The following is a 16,714-nucleotide window of genomic DNA, read 5'->3' as shown; positions in this document are numbered from 1 at the left end:
TCTCAGTTCCCAATTTTTGTCTGGGGACACTTTTTTCTTCTTTTTTCTCTCTCTCACTGAAACTAGGAATGTATTTATTCCTAGGTTGATTCATTCAATATGTTGGTGCCAATCAGTAGTTCTTGAGAAATGAGATGCTGGTGAACGTGAAGATAGGTAGGACACTGCCCTTCCTCTTGAGCTCACAGCCTAGTAGGAGAGGATAGGTGATTATAACAATGATAAATGCCATAATGGTGATTACAGCAGACACCTCAAAAGTACATTAGAAAGTTATTGGGACACCTGAGTGGCTTAGTCGGATAAGCATCTGCCTTCGGCTCAGGTCATGATCCCAGGGTCCTGGGATTGAGCTCTACCTTGGGCTTCTTGCTCAGTGGGGAGCCTGCTTCTCCCTCTGCCTGCTGCTCCCCCTGCTTTGTGCTCTCTCTCTCTCTGACAAATAAAGAAATAAAATCTTAAAAAACAAAAAAGAAAATACATTAGAAGATTATTTAACTTCTTTAACACCAAGATCAGTTATGAGGCACACCATCTCCAAAACTGTTCAGCATTGTCCTAGACAGATGAGCTAATGCAGTTAGAGAAAAGAGAATAATTTAGAGACATAAGTTTATAAAAATATTTCAAACAGTAAAATAATTCAGTAAGGTAGCATAATGTAAAATTAACATCTAGAGTCAATAGCCTTCAAATATACAAAGAAGTATTAGGTAGAGTATATAATGGTAGAGAGAACTCAATTTGTAATAACAAGAAGATAAAATACTGAGGGATGAACTTATGAGGATATGTGCAGAAATACTTGAGGAAAATTTTGGAGTACTCTTGAAAGACAAAAAAGTACACTTCAGCAAATGAAAAGACATTGTTCTTGCCTAGGTTAGTTCAACATCATAAAAGCTAGTTCAAAAAATAAAGAAATGAAAGTACAGAAAAAGAAATAATGAAGATTAAAATAGAAATGACAAAGGAAATTAGAACAGAGAAAATTTTTAACAAATTACAAGAGACTACAGACTTTTATACAAATATATTTGAAAGCCTAGATGATATAGATAATGTCCCGGAGAAATACTGTTTACCAAAATTGGCCCCTTAGAAATAGAAAGCTTAAATGCATCAATATTCGTTGAAAAAATAGAGAAAGTTAATAAACCCACACAAAAGGACCAGGCCCATAGAGTTTCACAGAGGTAGCCTATCTACCAAATTATCAAAGACCAGGTAGTCTTACTGTTCTATAGAGTAGACTAGACAGAGATAGAGACAAAGGGGAATATCCAAATATTAGTTTATATAAATTTAAAGCAAAGGAGTCAAGTGGGGGGAAAGAAAAAGGAAGGGGAATTTGTAAATTCTCTTTATAAAACAAGTCTAACATTGTTACCTAAACCTAGTAAAGACAGTACAGAAAAGGAAATTGAAATTTAATACCGAGTATAAAAAATGTAAGAAAAACAACGCATGAGCAAATAGAATCTAATACCAAGTTAGTAATAATAATTTGAGAAAAGCTTCTTGAGTTGAATTTAATTCACTGATTCTAATGCTTTCATTTTTATTGATATAATTATTAAAGGCCGTGAACTTTCCTCTGATGATTGCTTTACTTGTGTCCTATAGATCCAGTTATATAGTATTGTCAGTATCATTTTTGTTATTAATTCTGTAATTTCAGTTTGTATTTTCCTGTTACTGTAGAAGTTGTTCAATAAAACTTTCATTTGGGGTGCCTGGGTGGCTCAGTTGTTAAGTGTCTGCCTTCGGCTCAGGTCATGATCCCACGGTCCTGAGCAGGTCGAGCCTTGCGTTAGGCTCCCTGCTCAGCGGGAAGCCTGCTTCTCCCCCTCCCACTCCCCCTGCTGGTATTCCCTCTCTCACTGTGTCTCTCTCTGTCCAATAAATAAATAAATAAAATCTTAAAATAATAATAACAAATAAAGCTTTCATTTTCAGGTAAAAGGGTTTTTTTTTTTCATTTTACAATTTTGTTATTCCTAGTTTATCACTTTGTGATCCAAGACTGTTTTTTGTGAAGTTTTTTGTTTTTTGTAATATTTCTACTTGATGGCACTTACTCATGCTTCCTTTGAGACTTAATGTGGAATCAGTGAGAATATTGCATATGCACTTGAGAAGTATAAAGGATATGAAGTTTGATGTATATATGATCTTCCATAAGATTTTTGTTGTTTAGGTCTTTACTTTTTTTTTTTTTTTGTCTACTTGATCTGACTTGTACCAAGATTGGTATATTAAAATGTCTTAGTATTTAGCTTAGTATTAGCTTCTATCTATATCTCCTTGCATCTCCTGTAGTTTTTGCTTTATAAAAGTATTTGCTGTGTTATTTGGCACATAGATATACATAAGTGTTACATATTACTGGACACTGCAGATTCTAGCATTAGAAAATGTCCTTTACAGTAATGCATTTTATTTCTTTTAAAGATTTTATTTGAGAGAGAGAGAGAGTGAGAGAGAGAGAGTGAGAGAGAGAGAGCAAGAGCAGGGCGGGGAGGAGCAGAGGGAGAAGGAGAAACAGACTCCCCCCTGAGCAGGGCGCCTGCCGTGGGGCTTGATCCTAAGACCCTGGGATCATGGTCTGAGCTGAAGGCAGGAGCTTAACTGCCTGAGCCACCAAGGCACCTCACATTAATGCATTTTAGATGGAATTCTCCTTTGATACCAGGATTACAATCTCTATGTTTTTAAAATTTCCATTAGCCTAGTATACTTTTGTCTGTCCTTTTATTTTTGGTCTTTCTCTGTTTTCGGTATGCTATTGCATATAGCATATATTTGGGTGGTGCTTTGTGAGACTAATTTAAAAATCTTATTCTTTTAAGCCCAGTACATATTTTACTTGAGAAACAAAGTCAGACTTTTTTTTGAGTCTAATTTGGATTGGTTGATCGTATGTACTCTTGGATGTTAACCATAAATTAAATGAGTTAAGTCTGCTATCCCAGATTTTGGTGAAAATATATATGAAGTACATGATAAGATAAAAGCATTTTATAAAACAAATATTGTATCAGCAGAAAGATATTGAAATTAACAGTATTTTAATATTTTTACCCTTTCTGAGTATATCAAATTAAAGATGCTGCTGCTAGGTGAAAGGATAATTGATATAATTAATAGTCATATGATATGTCTTAGGAATGCCTTTTTGGACTTCCTTGAAATTGAGAAGCTGAATACTTGTGATAAACGTGTAACACATCCTACTGCAAGTCAGTAGTTTCTAGTTTTTTGCTTTCAACAAATTGCAAGAGGATCTAGTCAAGTTATCAGTTGCCATGTCATTAAAAGCAATTTCTGATGGTGGATCACAATATTAAGTGTGACACAAAATATTTTTTGCTATAACAAAAGTCAGGGGTGATTTACCTCTTCATGTGAATAATATTTCTCAGTGATTAGTGATAACTAGGAAACTGTGAAATCAGAATAAAATTGAGAAGTATTCTTTCCTATCCTTCTCACTGAGAAGCATACCCACTAAAATTTTACTGTTTACAAATTATTCATTGAAGTGTAAAATATTTATGTTGTTCCATTTATTATCTACTAATAACAATTGCAGTAATGACTCATTCCAGATTTTTAAAAAACTTGTATGTGCTTATGGTGACAGGAAATACAAACGTCTAAAATTTTTAATTAATATCCATATTTTTGATGCATAGGATTATGATAGAATGAGCAATAAAAGACTTCCAGGTGTAAAAGTTAACGGTATAAAATTCCATGGAGAAAGTGGAATAAGATGCAAGTTCAAGAAGAAAAAAAATGATATGTAAAATTCTTTATACACTGAAGGGAATTTTTGTGTTTTTGAGGGTAGATATCAACTTGTTAGGGTACATTTAGAGGAGTGACATAGCACTTTAATTTTAAATTGCCAATATTTATAGTAAACCAGAAACTATATTTTTTTAAGTATTTAAGCTACTGAAAAATTATAGATGCTAATGAAATTTTAGGTGTAATAAAAATATGCAAGAATATATGTAGTTTTCAGAATTCCTTTATGGGGTATGAGCATTGAGTTTGAAGACCATTGCTGTAGCCTTATTTGAAGAGAAGCTGAATTAGAGATGGCTATTGTGGAATGCACTTAGGTGGTGTATATTTTTATCTTGATTTTCACGTGGATCGGCAAATGTGGTAATATGATGAAAATGGCTTGATAATTTAAAAGTCTTGAACAAAACTATAATGGTCATAGTTAATTTTTTGAACTCCATCACACCCAGAAGTGAAATCTTATTTTCCATCGATGTTGTTTAATATAATTCTTCCATTTATAATTAATAAAATTGTATTCATCATCAGTATTTCTGGTATAGTACAGGTAAAAATACTTATCTTGAACCATTAGAGGGCAGCATGAATTTATGTTTGGAATTAGCTTTCACAAATATATAAATGCTTTTGAGTCACAGGATTAATGTAAGCATCTTTTAAATAAACTATGAAGATTTTTAGTTAAAACTAAAATCTTTCATTCTAAACTTATATTTACCTTGATTTTCATCTGAAGAATTACCTAAGTCAGTATTATAAGATGCTCCATGAAAAAAGGATGTGAAGACAAATTTGGGAAATGTTGGACACTTTATCCCTCTTAAGGATTCTTTAAAGATTCTTGAAGATGTCATGAAGAAAACTGTGTATCTTGGTGGTTCCAACCCTGTCTGAACATCAGGCTCTCCTGAAAAGGTTTAGCAAGTCTGATGCCAGACTCTATCTAGACTAATTAAATCAGAATTTCTGGTTGGGGAATTTGAACACCAGTGTTTTAAAAAGTTCCCCAGGTAATTCTAATGCCCAGCCATTGCAATAGCAACCCAAAAACACGTTACCCTCTGTTAACATCAATGATTATTTTATGATATGCTGGTTTAAGTAGTCCTAGAACTTTGGAAAGACTTGAAGTAGAAGGTAAAAATTATAGTTAACCACAGTCCTCAGGGAATCAGTTGTTCCGGACAGCTAGATTTTCCAAATTGCTGAGGGTTTACCTGTTCTTGGAAATTAAGACTTTTCTTATTTCGGTAATTTAAATTTTTCTAAAAGTTATGGCACACATTCTTATATTAAAAATGCCACAGTTACGAGCATAAAGACTCGTGTTGACTCAGTGTTAGACTTATAAATGACAAATGTTAAGTCTTGCAAGATGAATACATGATGTGTTCTTATGTCAGGTACTCCTAGACATCTGTCTCTTGAGTACCCAAGTCTGCTTTTGTTACTTTCTAATTCATCGTTGGCAGTCAGATTGTCATCTTATTTCTTGTTGCATGTCAATGTACTCTCGTGTAGCAGTGCTTCCCCTCTTTAACCTCTTTAATGCTCTTAAACTGCTGTTGTCTTGTAAATTGGTATGGCAGTTAGCATTGGGAGCAAAGAGTAACAAGGCTTGAATTAGGCTCTAAGGTAATCCTGTTAAGTGTGAAGTACTGAGGTTTATTTGGTTCATGGATTTTTTTGACTTCAAGATTTATTTTTCCCTTCATACATTTTAAGTTTCTTCTGCATTTCCGGTAGAATGAAGTTGTCAGTTAGTTGAATACAGTTTGGTGAATTTATAAAGATACATAATCGCATGAAATACTTTGGGAATGAACAGAAATAACAATTGCTTTAATAAATTTCATAAAAGTACTTTTTTATACTTTAAAGAAAGGGTTCATTTGTGTATGATTTTCCCCTTTCTTTTGTTTGACCTTAGTTTTCTCTTTCTGTTTCTTAAAAGGAGAGAGAGAGAGAGAGAAACTTACTTTCCAAAATGAGAAGATTTGCATGTGTATTCTTATGAAATTGCCAATTTTGATCATTTTTTTCATCTCCCCTCTACAAAGGTGTTCCTTTATTGACTTGACTTTTTTATTTGGTATTGCTTCTCTTTTCCCATCTAGAATCTGTATGTACTTTTTTTTCCTGTTTGTTTTAATTTCCTTTTGTCTCCAGATTCTCTTCTTGGGAACCAAAAAGCAGACTTTTTTTTTGTAGCTTTTTAAGTTTTAGATGTAACAATCTCTGTTCCCTGTTTTAAAGGAAGGAAAGGAATGAAGGGAGGAAGGGAGGAAGAAGGGAGGAAGGAAGGGAGAAAGAAAGAAAAGGAAAGGAAAGAAGGGCGCCTGGGTGGTTCCGTTGGTTAAGTGTCAGGTCATGATCCCAGAGTTCCAGGATCGAGCCTCGAATTGGGCTCCCTGCCCAGCAGTCTGCTTCTCCCTCTGCCCCTCACCCTGCTCGTGCTCTCTCTCTCTTGCTCTCTCAAATAAGTAAATAAAATCTTTAAAAGAAAAGAAAAAAGAAAAAAAGAGGGAGGACTGCAGGATATTTTTCTTTGGTTTTTCCTGATAGTTGAGTATTGAAAGTCAACAGAGATAGAGGTTCGTTCCTCCTAAATATTTTTTAACATTATTGTGTGAAGTATAAGCAGTAAGTATGCTCAATAGTAAAAGGACAAACAATTCAATAGAAAATAGGGAAAGGACATTAAGAGACATTTCACCAAAGAAGGCATATGGATGGCAAAAAAATAATGAAAAGATGTTCAACATCTCTAGCCATTAGGGAAATATAAATTAAGACCATGATGATGTGTTACTACTTACTTACCAGAATGGTGAAATAATGACAACACATGCTGGTAAGAATGAGGAGAAACAATCTCTCATACATTTCTGGTTGTGATGCAAAATGGCTCAGCCACTCTGGACAATAGTTTGGAAGTTTCCTATAAAACTAAACATACATTTACCACGTGACCCAGTTATCATACTCCTGAGCATCTGTTCCAGAGAAATTAAAGTTTATGTTCATATAAAAACTATATGCAAATGTTCATGTAGTTTTTATATGAACATAAATAATCACTGCTTTAGCTTAGCTTACAAATTTTGATATGTTATATTTAATTTGCATTCAGTTCAGTGTATTTTAAAAATATTTCCCTTGATACTTCTTTTTTAACCTGTGCATTATTTTAGAAGTGTATTGTCTAGCTTCCAAGTGTTTGGAGATTTTTCCTCTTAATTTTCTGTTGTTCATGTTTAGTCTGTTTGCATTATGGTCAGAGAACACACTCTGTCCTTTTACTTCTGTTAAATTTGTTGTGGTTTGTTTTATGGCTCAGGATATGGTCTGTTTTGGTATATGTTCCATGAGTACTTGAAAGGAATATGTATTCTGCCATTGTTGGTAGTGTGTTCTATAAATATTGATTACATTCTGTTAGTAAATAATGTTGAGCTTGTCTGGGTTTTTTTGCTGATTTTCTATCTGGTTGTTCTGTGAGTTGTGGTGAGAAGCTAATTGAAGTCTCCAAATACAATTGTGGATTTGCCTATTTCTCTTTCAATTCTATCAGTTTTGCTTTACACAATTTGCAGCCGTGTTTGGTGGAAACACTTAGGATTGATATGTTGTCTTGGTGGATTGACCTTTTAATCCGTAATGTTTATGTTCCTTTTTGTTTTGTTTCTGGTAATTTTCTTTGCTCTGACATCTGCTCTGTCTGGTACTAAAATAACCAATACTGCTTTATTTTGATTAATGTGTATATGATACATTTTTCCAGTCCTTTTACTCTCTACTTGTAATCTTGTTTTTTATGTGAGTTTCTTTTAGACAGCATATATTCAGGTCATGTTTTCAAAATCACTTTGCCAATCTCTGTCTTCTAGTTGGAATATTTTGACCATTTATATTTAATGTGATTATGGGTATGTTAAGGCCTCAGTCTACCATTCTATTTTATTTTTTATTTAATTTCATTTCACTTATTTCTGTTTTTCCTTTCTCTGTCTTCTTTTTCCTGCTTTACTTGAGTTAATTGTATTTTTTTAGAATTCCATTTTATCTTGGTATTTCAGGGTGTATCTCTTTAATAAAATATGTATAGAGTTTTTTAGTGCTCTAGGTATTATGTTATACATACATAATTTATTAGTCTATTGGTGTTGACATTTTACCAGTATAAGTTAAAATTACTTTAAGCTTCCTTTAAGTCCCTTTATCCTCTCATTTGTAATGACATATTTTCTCTATGTACTTTGAAAACCATATCAGCCAATATTATGATTTTTTCTTTAGATATCAAATATAATGTAGAAACTACAAGAAGAGAAAGAAAATTTCCTCTGTTTACCCATAATTTTTCCTCATTCTGTTTTCCTTTCAGATGTTCCAAGAGTCTTTTTTTTTTCATTTTAAGAACTTTTTTTTTTTTTTTTTTAAAGATTTTATTTATTTATTTAACAGAGATAGAGACAGCCAGCGAGAGAGGGAACACAAGCAGGGGGATTGGGAGAGGAAGAAGCAGGCTCATAGCAGAGGAGCCTGACGTGGGGCTCGAACCCAGAACGCTGGGATCACGCCCTGAGCCGAAGGCAGACGCTTAACCGCTGTGCCACCCAGGCGCCCCTCATTTTAAGAACTTTCTGTTTCTGTTGTTTTAGGGTAGGTGCACTTGCAATACATTCTTTTAGTTTTCCTTTCTCTGAAGATGCCTTGATTTTTCCTTCATTCCTGAAGGATAAGTTTATTTGGTATAGAATTTTGTATTGATTTTTTTTTTCCTAGCACATAATAAATGTTATATCACTTCTCTTCTGGCCTTCATGGTTTCTGATGTGATATCCATTATTTTTCCTTTATTGGTAAAATATGGTAAGGTATTATTTCTCCATTGTGGCTTTCAAGATCTTTTGACTTTAGGTTTCAGGAATTTGTCTTGGTATGGATTTCTTTGGGTTTTTTACTCTTTGGGATTTTCTAAGATTCATGGAATCTGTAAATTTATATACCTTTTGATAAACATGAATTATTTTCAGCCATTATTTTAGGGGGATGATTTTCAACCTTACAAGCTTTTTCTCTTTTTCTGAGATAGCAGTTACACAAATGTTAGATCTTTTGTGATAGCCCTGTATTTCTCTGAGATTTTGTTCATTTTTTTCCCCTGCATATTTTCTATCATTCGTATTGGGGAATTCATATTGTTCTATTTTCACATTCATTGATTCCTTTTTTTGGGGGGGGGGTCCAGAAAAATTTAGCAGGTTTATTTATAATTGTTATAAAGTTGAACTGCTGAAATGTGTTCAGTGAGACATTTTGACTTTCATTAGTGCTTTATGTCCTTGTATTTATATTAAAATTCACATGCAAATGAAAATGGAAAAACTGCCAGTACCTGATTTCGTCCCCTATTTTTCCACTTGCAGTCATATACTTAGGTACCTTTTGATTCTGTGGGGAAAAATGTCTAACATTCAGAACTACCAATAACAGTAAGAGGAGATTTTTTTTTTTTTTTTTAAAGAATGAAATGTTTTCCATCATAGATTCTTAAGCACATTCTCCACATATGCAGAGCCTAGCTTGGATGTCTTTTGGCATAATTGTTACACGTTTGGCATGGATAGCACACAAGTTAGTGTCTTCAGAGATGCCCACCAGATAGGCCTGTTTGTCTCCTGCAACGCACCAATAGCTGCACTGTGGAAGCACAAATCTGTTTTGAAGTCCTGAGCAATTTCTCACACCAGATACTGGAAAAGAATTTTGTGGATCAGAAGTTCAGTGGACTTTTTTTTTTTTTTTTAAAGATTTTATTTATTTATTTACTTGAGAAAGAGAGAGCGTGCATGTGCATGACCGGGGGAGGGGGGAGGGGAAAAGGGATAGGGAGAGAGAATCTCAAGCAGACTTAGTGCTCAGCACCGAGCCCGACATAGGGCTTGATCTCACGACCCTGAGATCATGACCCGAGCCAAAATCAAGAGTCAGTCACTTAACTGACTGAGCCATCCAGGTACCCCCAGTGGACTTCTGATAACGTCTAATTTCACTGAGGGCCACAGTACCAGGCCTGTAACGATGAGGTTTCTTCACAGTCCAGTAGAGGTTGCACTCTTAACAGCGGCTTTCGTAGCCAGTTGCTTCCTCGGTGCTTCACCACCAGTGGATTTGTGGGCAGTCCGTTTTGTAGGAGCCATGGTACAGAGACCTCCTTACTTACTCCCCTTCTCCTTTGACTGGAGTTCTGTGAACTAGAGGTGGCACGGAAGCAGCTGTGAACACCTCACATTCCTTGAGTCTTATCACTGTCATCTATATTCTGCTGTTGAGCCCGTCTAATGAATATTTCATTTTGGTTATTGTGTTTTTTTAGTTCTAAAATTTCCATTTGGTTGTTTATATTATCTGGTTGTTTTTTTCTGGAACTAGACTTTCTGTTTCTTTGCTGAGACTTTCTACTTTTTCATTTGTTTCAAGTGTGTTTGTAGTTGTTTATTGAAGTATTTTTATGATGGCTGCCCTAAAATACTTGTCAGGTGATTTCATCTTATCATCTTGATTTGGTATCTGGTGATGGTCTTTCCTCATTTAAGTTGAGCTTTTCCTGGTTCTTGGTATGATGGATGATACTGACAGAATCTGGATATTGTGGGTATTTTGTTATGGGACTGTGGATCTTATTGTTAGTAGCCTTCTTCTGATGCTGCACCAGCCAGAGATGAGGAATCTATCATGTTTATGCTAGGTCTGGATGGAAATTCAGGTTCTGCACTTTGCCTCATTGACACCTTGTTACTTCACTTGGCCTTTGACACCATTCCAGCAGGGAAAAGGAACTTTTCATTACAGCTGGGGGAGGATGGGAGTCTAGGTTCCTTACTTAGCCTTTGGTGACAGAGATCAGATGGGGTTGCCCCTTTTTTTGTGGTGTATTGCTGGAGTAAGACAGTTATTGTCTAGACACTTTGTCCTGGACAGTTGCCCTTTTCCTGGTTCTTTTGCTAGAGAAAATGAGCTTGCTGTGTGTTTTTTGGTTTTTGTTGTTTTTGTCTGTACACATTGATGCTTTCAGGCTGCCGGCTTCTCTAGCACCCAGTTTGGGATGTAATAGGTCAAAAAGGAATCCCGGGGAACTCATTGTAATGTATTGTTCCTTTGGTCTCAGGTTCTCTAGCTAGTCTTCTTCCAACTTGCAAAATTTATTATGTTTATTGTATATATAATGATCTGAAATTTAGCTGTACTTAGCATTAGGAATGGGGAGAATTATGTCTACTCTGTTTTGTCCTAGGATGACCATCCTTACTTCCTTTGCTATGTATAAATTTTGCTTAGACTTTAAGAGTAAAGCATCGTTTATAGTTAATTTATTTTTCAGTAAAGAGTGAAATTAAAAAAATTTTTTTTAAAAAGAGTGAGATTTGTATTTGTATTTTATTGGTGGAAATTATTTTCACAAAAGATTTTTGAATAATAGGACTACCAAAAGTGGAAAAGAAAATAAATGTCAGAATCTGGTTTTGCTGACAAAAAAATGACAGAAAGTTTAGTAAAATGCCCATTGCAAAATTCGTGTCCGATTTTGCATTTTGCCTCCTTAGCTCCTCACTTTGTTACTGCTTTCTAGGACAAGTGCATATAAACCTTTGGTTTAAAGAATCCTCTACAGTCTCATCTCCCAAAGTACTACTACTAACATTTTTATGTGCTTATGGAAGTCCCATATTCCCCTTCCACTTAAAAAGGTATCACAAGAATTTTCCTGTAACTGGATATACATTTGCTTAATATGTTTGCAAGGTATTATTGCACTGTAGTAATACACAATGATCTATTGTTATTTTCGTTGTGGAGTTATTGCTAGTCACCATGAAATAACAGGCAGTAGCACAAATAACAAACATGGGGAAGTTAGAGAGGTTTCAGAACTTTTCAAACACAACAGCAGTTTAGTGTCTGTAGTTCCCATTTCTTTTTAGGGAGTATGAGAATAAAGCCATTTGGGACACTGATCCTGCTTGATAGGGTTCAATGGACCTCCCACTTTTAGACTTACACTGTCAGAGGCCATAGGGACCTCTTCCTCTCTGACTGCTGCCTCCTAGCCTGAAGCTACTGTTAGGGCTAAACCCTAGGCACATGTACCATTTTGTCTTCAATGGATGTTTGGCGTTTCAGAGGACACCCAGATTAAATGTTCCACATCACCCATCCTCTGCCCCCATAGGAACGTTAATTCCCTGACATGGGAGTCAGATGTGAGTGATTTCCTTCTTTTATGTGTGTAATTAATACATGAGAGGCAATATTCATTGGAGTACTACGTATATGGGTTTAGGCTCTTCACCAAGTTTACTACACTGATCAAAGGATATAGCTACTTAGTGCGGAGAATGTTTCATTAGAATTTTATGTCTATTCTCAATTTAATGGAGGAGCTTTCAGGTGTCTGAAATCAGTAACCACAGGTAGAGGTTACTGCCACTTACCGAGATGTGGAAGAATGGAGGAAATAGATTTGAAGTGGGAATTAGGACTCCAGCATAATCGTGCCACTAAGACATCCAAAGGAGCTGTCGAGGATGTGTTTGATAGAGAAGACTGGACCTCAGAGGAGAGATCTAAATTAGAGAGGTAAATGTGGGAGCTGACTGCATATACAAGTGCCCTACAAGGCACTGCTCTACCAGGCCTCTCATTACCTCTTCATCTTCATCTACTGCTCTCACTATGCCAACTCTACTCCAGCCTCCTCGGCCACATTTTCTAAATGAGTCATCCATACTTACATTATAAAGGTACATTTATTTTTTATTCCCTCTCATTTGTCAAAGTCTAATGTGACCTTTTTGGTATGCCCCTTTCATGCCACTCTAGTTAAAATTGCATCCCACCTCACCCCACCCTAACATTCCTGGTTTCTTGCCTGGCATTTTCCTTTCTACCCCTTAGTATTGTCTGTATTAGCTTTGTGTAGTTGAAGTGTGTAAAACAGAGGAGCAATATGAGATTAAATTGGAGAGGGTAGGTAAGGGTTAGATCCTCCAGGGCTATCTTAAGAAATCTAGTCTTCATCTTAAGAGCAGTAGGAGATGCAGGTTTTTAAGGAGGAAGAAACGTAACCACATATGCATAGAGAGGGTAAGAGTGGTTATGGGTAGGTCAAGTAGGAGCCTATTGCAGTAGAATAAAAACAAAAAGGACAAAGAAAAGAAAAAAGAAAACATTTAATGATCCAGGCACTCTGCTAGGTTGAAGAAATAAGGATGATAGAGCATGATTCTGTTTCCCACTTAAGGAGTTGAGTCTAGAAGGTTAGAAATATGATTTCAGTCCAAAGAGAAGTACTCTGAAAGTATTGTGAGAGCGTAAACAGTACCTTTGGTCCTGATGGTTTAGATTTGTAAAACTGAATTTAATGTTTGAACAGCTTCCACAGAATTACTCCTTAGAAATAGTCTCACAGTTTTAAAATTTAGAACCTAAAGGGGTATTTACCTTACCTCTACTGATGACAAAATTTTCCCAAGTGTGTTTTAAGGAATTTTAATTTTTTAGGATGTTAATAAGTATTGCTCAAAAAAAGTAATTGAGTAAGCTTTGAGAGTACTAAATTAAATCAAAGAATTTATTTATTGTAGGACTTCTCAGAACCCATGATCTGCTTAGGTACATTATAAATCTTCTAGAAATGTATATAATGTATATCATTTCCCATACTTGTTTGACCATGGATCCTGTTATGTTAGTGAATCATCTGTGGATACAGAACAGACTTTAGGAAATGCTGGCTTCATGATTTGCTCAAGATATTAACAACTAGCTAAAAGTAAGTTACCATAATACAGTTTCCTTGACTATGTGTCCTGTGATTTTTCTAAGACGTTTTAGTGTAACATATAGAACAGCATGAACTATGAAAATGCCAGAATTCTTATGGCCACATTTTAATACTATTTTGTATGTGGGGTGAATGAAATTCATGGTTTGGTATGACTATAATAACTCTATATAGCTCAGTGGGCAAATCTTATACAAAATGAGTTTAATTAATTCTCTGTGAAATTTGTGATCCATGAATGCGTAATGAAATAACACTTTTCTGTCTCTTTATAACCTCTTTTTTGTAGCTTTGAAACATTAAGAATACTTCATTTTGACTTTCTTAGCTTTGGTTCAGTTATTTTGGCAGGTAATGCTGTTTTAGAACTTAGTATATTATAAAAATAATGGTATAGTAAAAATGCAATAATATAAATATAAATAAATATAAAAATATTTATATTCTATTATGAAAAAGATCATTTAGAAAGTATAAGTAGTAACCACTCTTCCTGTACTTCTAGATCAGGGTTGGCAAACTACAGCCCCTGGGCCAAATCCAGTCTGCTGCCTGTTTTTGTATGGTCCACAACCTAAGGTCGTACTTCTAAAAATCATTGAAAAAAAACCAACAGAATAATATTTTGTGATGTGTGAAAGTTATACAAAATTCAGATTTCAGTAACCATAAATAAAGTTTTACTGGAGCACAGCCATACTCCTTCATTTATGTACTGTCTGTGGCTCCTTTCACACTGTAACAGCAGTGTTGAGTAGGTGTGACAGAAACCGTATGGCCTGCAAAGCCTGAAATATTTACTATCTGGCTCTTTTAGAAAAAGTTTGCTGACTTTGGTCTAGATTAATGGGTAATAGAGTTTATGGAGTTATTTTATAAGTTTAAATATATGAAATATAGGGAACTGTGTTTTATGTATGTCTAATTCTCTAAATAAGTATATTCTAATAATTTCCATTTATTTGTTCCTGCTGGTTCTCTTCTCTTTTTTCTGGTAAAAGATACATGTTTTATTTTAATTTCAGTTAACTTCCTTCCTTTTTCCTATTGATCAGTAAACAGTGTAAAGCACATGGATTTGAGAAGCATTTCATTGTAGAATAATCAGAAATTTGGAATAATTGTGTATTTTCCCCATATACTTGATTTGTGTGGGGGGAACTGTTATATTTGAAGTTGACTTTGATAGACCTAAGTTGTTTTTCTTTTTAATAATTATTTCAAATGACCACATAAGCAGCAGAATAGTATTCTTACTGGATTTAGTTGACCCAGTGAATCAGTAATTGATTGTTTTTTCCTAACTCAGCTAGAGTAAATATTCTTAATTTTAAGATTCTATTATGTATTCTGTTTGGTAGCTCTCTTCTTGTTTCTTAAGAGAATTGATTTCAGTTTTGTTTACAATTATAGGAATAGTTTGGCAGATGAATTTTTTTCTTTTTGTAAATTTTATGTTTTAGTAGAAGTAAAAGTAATATCAAACCAGAGCAAGAATAATGGAATTACAGCTGTCTTGTTCAAAGTTACCTAAAACATGAAGTTAAGAAAGCAGCTTGAAATATGTAGGTACCTCTAAGGTGCTTAAACATGTCCTTTTCAATATATTTAGTTCCATTTATAGTACAGAAATTTGTTTTCATCCTGGGTCATCTGAGAGGGTTGTAGAGAATAGGTACCAGGTATAGCTCATTAACCCCTCACTATTAACACTTCTCTTATGAAGAAAAATTGCTGTATGTAGCTAGACATCCATATTTTCCATTGTAGCATCTCTTTCCTTTCCCAGGTCTTTTTTATTTTATTTTTTAAGATTTGTTTATTAGAGAGAGGCTGGGGGGTAGGCGCAGAGGGAGATGGAGAGAGAATCTTAAGCAGACTCTGTTCTGAGCGCAGAGACCGAGATGGGGCTTGATCTCAGGACCCTGAGATTACAACCTGAGCTGAAACCAAGAGTCGGACACTTAACCGACTGAGCCACCCAGGCGCCCCTCCTAGCTTTTCATAATAAATTTTCCTTATTATTACAAAGGAAACCAGGATCACGTCCTCCCTTCAAAGAGCATAGAAACATACACAATCCCCATGGTTACAGAATTTCTGAGTATTCACAAGTTGTGGTCTTACTCCTTTGTTTGTGTAGGTACAAAAATAAATTGAGTAAAATATAGTATTAGATTGGTAAGAGGATTTAAAACTTAAAGGAATCCAAAACCTGAAGGAACTAGTAAAATTTATATATCATCGCATAGAAAGGATTTTCTGTATTAAACTGTAACACCAAGATGGATACATTCTAAATAATATCATTTGAACTTTATGTAAAAAAATGTTTGAAATTCTACTTTTTTTTTTTTTTTTGCTTTTGCACCAGAATAACAGTTATAATTCATACCGATTTTTAGGAATTAAAAAAATATATTGTGGCATTTTCTTCTGGAAATCATTTGTATGTTCAGCAGATAGTTTTTGTGTTCTTGAAAGTGGTTAATTTCGTTCAGTTTGCCCAGGAATGTCAGAGGTACCCAATGAAGAGTTGTTAAAATAAATAAACCATGGGATAGTGACAACATTTAAGAATGTTTTGGAAAATATTAAGTCTAGAATTTTAGTGGATGTAACTGTGTTAAACTGCCAGTGAAATTGTAGTTATTTTTGCAGTTACTCTTGTCTTTTTTAAAAACGATATTTCAAATGAATCAAGTAATATTCTTACTGTATTTAGTTGGCTTAATTAATCAAAAAGTGATTTAAAAAAATCAGTACCTGCAATACTAGTCTCTCTTGGGATAGAATGGCTGTTATTTGAAAAAAGGAGGGGAGTCCGTTTCTTCTAGTCATAGAGTTTGGGAAATGCTGAATCAAGGAAAGTTTAAACATTTTCTTTCTCTCTTTTTTTTTTTAAGATTTATTTATTTGAGAGAAAGAGAGAGAGCAAGAGAGCAGGGGGAGGGGCAGAGGGAGAAAATCTTAAGCAGACTCCCCGCTGAGCTCAGAGCTGGATGCAGGGCTGGATCTCACCACCCTGAGGTCGTGACCTAAGCT

At 34.8% G+C, this 16,714-nt stretch overlaps 1 protein-coding gene across 37 annotated transcripts in view; it reads left to right on the top strand.

The window, feature by feature from the left end:
* The window catches only part of STAU2 (staufen double-stranded RNA binding protein 2), a 313,412-nt gene that overhangs the window by 84,011 nt on the left and 212,687 nt on the right, over positions 1–16,714 (top strand). The window contains exon 1 of one of the 37 annotated variants that reach the window (XM_057307915.1): positions 9,616–12,462. The exons of the other annotated variants lie outside the window; for them this stretch is intronic. Within the exon in view, the coding sequence (XP_057163898.1) occupies positions 12,332–12,462 (131 nt within the window). The 5' untranslated portion in view covers positions 9,616–12,331. Of the gene's footprint in view, positions 1–9,615; positions 12,463–16,714 lie in introns of those variants that run through there. 37 annotated transcript variants of the gene reach the window in all.

This window comes from Ursus arctos, unplaced genomic scaffold (assembly GCF_023065955.2).
Source record: "Ursus arctos isolate Adak ecotype North America unplaced genomic scaffold, UrsArc2.0 scaffold_6, whole genome shotgun sequence".
NCBI classification, from domain to species: domain Eukaryota; kingdom Metazoa; phylum Chordata; class Mammalia; order Carnivora; family Ursidae; genus Ursus; species Ursus arctos.
Note: the sequence above shows the minus strand (reverse complement) of the source record. Positions and strands in the feature narration are given on the sequence as shown.